At 40.9% G+C, this 5,345-nt stretch overlaps 1 protein-coding gene across 1 annotated transcript in view; it reads left to right on the top strand.

Annotated features, from left to right (window-relative positions):
* Positions 1-427: 427 nt before the first annotated feature.
* Positions 428-5,345, top strand: part of fezf1 (FEZ family zinc finger 1) — an 8,088-nt gene continuing 3,170 nt past the window's right edge. The window contains exons 1-3 of the mRNA XM_008410949.2: positions 428-2,133; positions 2,830-2,964; positions 4,255-4,387. Of these exons, the coding sequence (XP_008409171.1) occupies positions 1,336-2,133; positions 2,830-2,964; positions 4,255-4,387 (1,066 nt within the window). The 5' untranslated portion in view covers positions 428-1,335. The remainder of the gene's footprint in view (positions 2,134-2,829; positions 2,965-4,254; positions 4,388-5,345) is intronic.

Genomic DNA, 5,345 nt, shown 5'->3' with positions numbered 1-5,345 from the left:
GAAAGAAAGAAAGAAAGAAAGAAAGAAAGAAAGATTCTGGAAACAAAATCAAATAGGAGTCGAACAGTTTTACAAATCTCTTGAGAGACATTCGACATATAATTTGTCATTTTAGTATTTTTGAACCATTTGGAGCTAATTGAAGCCATTAAAGTGATAAACAAAAAACAATTACACACATCAATACACATATACTTACATATATATCGGCTCCAAAATTAACCTAGTAATAAAAAGTAGGATAGGGAGAGACGGCTTGATACATTCATTTTTGAATGGTTATATGACCACAAGAATTATGGAATAATAAACATAATAATAATAATAATAATAATAATAATAATAATAATAATAATAATAATAATATTATTATTATTATTATTATTATTATTATTATTATTATATTGTTGTTGTTGTTATTTTTGGATGTTGCGGGTTTTAAAACGGTATGTTCTCCTTCAGGGACTGAAATCTCACAGCTAATAGTTTTAAAAGTATCAGACGAGCCAAAGGAGAGAAAAATGAACAACATGCATCTGTTGATGAATTGGCCTAGATTTCTACCGAAGCCTTGTCTTTATTAATAACGAGAATAGTAATAAAACTTTGTGAGTTGACTGATGGCATTTTGTGTTTGTGGTTCATGTTTGTCTGTTTTTCCGTGTTTCTGCGGGAGACGCCTGGTGACAGGATGGGCTGGGCGGGTTGCTGTCAGCTCCTGTTCCTGCAGGCGCCATCTGTGTGACGGACTGGGGGATAAAAAGTTGTTCCGGTAAAAGACGGTGGACAAACCGGGATTGAAAGTCGTCACATCGCTGCTTTGAAATCCATTTTCTGCCGGAACCGTTTGATGGCCCAGGTCCACGCGCTCCCAGCTCTGATGTGAAGGTGACCGCTAGTGACCTCGAGACCACAACGATATTAAAATGCTGTCACGCGCAGCCACAAGTGGACCTGGGATTCATCAAGTTCCCTGCAGTTGAGCAGGAGTTGTGCCAGCCTCCTCCTCCTCCTCCTCCTCTTCCTCCTCTTTCTCCTCTTTCTCCTGCAGAGACACGGAACTCAGAATCGACGGAGAAGAACTGAGCAAATGATCTACTTTTCCCGTGTCCTTCCAGGGCGGTAACGATCAGCGGGTCTCGACACTCCGCACGCAGCCATCGAACGAGCTGCGGCCGCCCGCTTTGCCATCATTAGGCGTGAAAACAGAGGCTGTGATTAAGAGGGGCTTCCCCGGCAGATGATGCCCTTTCCTGCGGGCCGCTGAGGAGCAGCGCCGACCCCTCGCTCCTTCCACTACTTTGTTGTTGTTGTCTTTGTGTGGCTGATGCGAACATGATGGACGGTTCTCTCTGCCGCCCAGCGGGTATCCTCGGCGCCCCCCCGGCCACCGGGAGCCAGTCCGCGGGCTCAGACATGCTCACCTCCGGCGGCAGCACTAAGCCTCTCGCTTTCTCCATCGACCGGATTATGGCCAGGACACCCGAACCCAAGTCGATACCGCTCAGCACCTGGTTCCAGACCTCTCCCATGGGGAAGCCCGACGTGTGTCCGTCCTCACTGCACTGCATGATCCCGCTGGTACCGCTCGGGTATGAGGCAGGCCACCGACTCAGTATCAGCGGGCTGGATCCGGGCCACTTGGACGGCGCTCACCTGCCGGCTCCTGTAGACATTTTGGGATTCGGGTTGAATTACCGAACCCAGCAGGAGGACTCCGTTGTGAGCCAAAGCGGCGGTCAGTACAAACTTTTCAGACCGCGGGTGGTGAACCAGTCCTCCCTCTCCACCGTGGGCACCATGTGCTACCTGAACTGCACTGGCGATGGAGGCGCCTGCGCCCCGCCGGCCGGCCTGGTTAACCTGCACCCGATGGCCTCGTACCTCCTCACCGCCAGACACAAAGCCCTCATCGCGGAAAAGAGCAAACAGCAGGGCGGGGAGCGCTACTCRGTGTCCGGTGTGCAGGCCTTCAAGCAGCTCTGTCCCAGCCAGATCCAGCACTACATGAAGGAAAGGGATCAAATGCTCACTGACAAGATGTTTAAAGGTTCACCGGCAGCAGCGGCCCGACTGAGCGGCTCCTGTTCCGGCAGCAAACCCAAAGTGTTCACCTGCGAGGTCTGCGGAAAGGTGAGCCGGAGCCGGGCGACTTCCAGCAGCCTGCAGCAGCGGTGCGACACTGCGGGGCTTTTATCGCCTTTTAAACATTTTTTTAATCTGTCTTAATATGGCAAAAGTTTGATTTTTATGACTGGTTTACCAAAAATATAATACTTTTACTTTTCAACATTTAAATTTGGACACAGTCAAAAAGGAAAGGTATTACATTTGTAAATAAAGAAACGAATTAATAAAATAGACCCTCATTTATTACTTGCTTTTCAACGCTGGTTTTTTTCTTTGTTTTCTTCTGTTGGATAAACAATTTATGTCTCTTCTTGCTGCTCGAACGGGACAATAGAGGCCCAATAGATAAGAAACGCCAAAATTATTACTATTTTTATTTATGTTTTGCTATTTAAAAAATTCAGCAATTCCAGATTTTCGTTAAAAGAAAATAACACGAAGGAGCGACTCGCTGCGGCGTTTTATCATCTGATGGGAGCCGGAGCCCAAAACCAACTCCGCTAATGAGACGAGACTGGATGTGATCCGTCAGAATCCAGGGGGAAACTGGAATGTTTTGTTTCTTTTTTGAAACTTGATGACTTACAATAAAAAAAGCTTATAATAATAATAATAATAATAATAATAATAATAATAATAATAATAAAGCAGTAGGTGTAATCTGATCTTAGTCTTCGTTCCTCTTCTCATTCCTCTCAGGTGTTTAACGCGCACTACAACCTGACCCGCCACATGCCGGTGCACACCGGCGCGCGGCCGTTCATCTGTAAGGTCTGCGGGAAAGGCTTCCGTCAGGCCAGCACGCTGTGCCGACACAAGATCATCCACACTCAGGTGAGACCGCAGCGCTGCTCTGCGGGCCGCATGCGGTGCATCTGGGACTCTGTTTTCATTTCATGTTTTAATTCTGCAAAATGTTTTGAATCAAAATTATTAAGCCTGTTTATTGATTGATTGATTTGTCTTTTTGGAAAATTATTTGCTGGTCTATTTACTATTTTATGTATAAATGCAAATCATGTTTAGTTCGTTCTAAAACGGTTGAATAACATTCAACCAGCGATCAACTTTAAAAATGTATTTTATTTATAACATTTTTCCAGATTGAGCCAGAAAACCCACGTTCGCAGTAATTTATTTTGTGAAAGATTTTACCGAACAACATATTATTTCAAAGTTTTTAAGAAACAGGGGGGTAAAACAGTATGGATAAAAATATCAGCATAAAATGAAATGTAATTTTCCAGACTTTTCCCCGTCGGTCAGCTGCCCCGCGTTTTTTCTTTAAAKCTAATTTAATGAGATTGCTTCTGAACAGTTAGTGCTATGGCTTAAAATATTTGTTCTGTGATTAAAAATAAAAAGCTTTTAATGAGTGAAATTAAAAGTCTGTATTTTAGTTACACTGTAAAATTACTCAAGTTAAAATAACAACTTTTCTGGTAACCATTATCCCGCAGATTCCACGTGTTTTCTCATTATTACATTATATTTGAATTCTACTCTGAAACTAACACATAGTTTGTAGGTTACATGGGCAGGCTTCTACAAAACTCAACAGTAAAAAAAAAAAAAAAAACTAAATTGGACCACCGTTAGGCTAACATTCTCAAAAAGCTTCAAATTAGAACACTAACAGATAATAAAATAATTGTAATATGTATTGATGTTTTACAATTTTACTGGAGAATATGAAAGATAAGTGACACAATGTTGAGGAATAAATTGGCCAGTTATTCAGGTAGAATGTGTGAAAATAGAAATATAATGTAATAATAGCCCTTGTTATTATTTAATCTGATTTAATCTTAATTAAATCAGATTAACTGTAGTAAAGAAGCATAGATTTCCATTTGAGTATAAAAATATGGATAGACATTCTATAGACATGTTTAAATACATAAGCTTTATGAGTATTCTGAAAATGTTTTATCAGACAGAATATTTTTTGTTAAAATAAAATACTTTAATGTGAAATTTAACATAACCTGAAATCATAAAAATACCTGCTAAGTATCCATACATCCCTACAGTATTGCTTAGAATGTGTTGGGTATATTTTAAAGATAGTTAATCCCCAGTGACATGATTAATTAAAAAAATATCTCACAAATCTTTTTACAGGAAAAACCTCACAAGTGTAACCAGTGTGGGAAAGCCTTCAACCGGAGCTCCACGCTCAACACGCACACTCGGATCCATGCGGGATACAAACCGTTTGTGTGCGAGTTCTGTGGGAAAGGATTCCACCAGAAAGGTGAGAAAAAACAACATGAAGGGAATCCTCTGGACCAAAGCTCTTCCTCTGACACCTTTCATTTGATGCTCTGTGTTTTACCTGGAAGACGTGATTGAAGGAGTAAATCCATTTCTTTTGTCATACTTTAAACCAAATGAATTGACTTCTTGTGGAGTGAGCTTCTCCTCAGTGGCTGTCCTGGAGAGCAGCAGCAGCCTGTGGGCTTTGTTCTGAATGCAAACATTTCACAGAGAGTGGCCTAATGACTTTCCCCAGAAGCAGGCTGAATGCCAGTTCACAGCAGCTGTCAGCAGCGTACAGTAAACACACATTGTGGAAGATAGAAAAATATCCATGCGCAAACCAGAATCCCTTTTAGATGACTATAACCAATGACCTTTAAAAGACTGTATCAACATTATTAATGTTGCCCTTAGAGCACTGAAAGAAGCGGTCAGTGATGTGCATCTGAGGAAATGTTAAAGGATAAAGCCAGCATTTTAATATTGCTGTATGTATTGGTAATTATCACAGCCATGCTTGAAGGATGTCTTGTGTGTGAAGGCAAAGGGTGACATTTATAGATTACAACACAATGCACGTTAGAAACATAGATGGATCAAAACCCGATAAATAAAATGAAGATTAACTGTCACTCTTATACTCAGCAAGAGTTTAATGACACAATTAAGCATGTGAATKGAATATCACTTTGAGACTTGTTCAATAAATTAGAGTATTTCTGTATTTGTTTCAGTAACTATTCACATGTAGATTCATTACACAGACCAGACTGTTTTCAAATCTTTATTTCTGTTAATAATGATGATGATGTACATAACATAAGGTAGTTATATACATCACATCACTACCTCATGTGATGTAAGGTATTTAATTTCAAAAACTTTTCATAATCTGATATAACAATTCTCATATGCACTTCAGCAGCATATATCCATTGGCTGTGTAGGGTATA

This window comes from Poecilia reticulata, linkage group LG6 (assembly GCF_000633615.1).
Source record: "Poecilia reticulata strain Guanapo linkage group LG6, Guppy_female_1.0+MT, whole genome shotgun sequence".
NCBI lineage: Eukaryota > Metazoa > Chordata > Actinopteri > Cyprinodontiformes > Poeciliidae > Poecilia > Poecilia reticulata.
The sequence above is the reverse complement of the archived record's forward strand: the minus strand, read 5'-3'. Positions and strand labels throughout refer to the sequence as shown.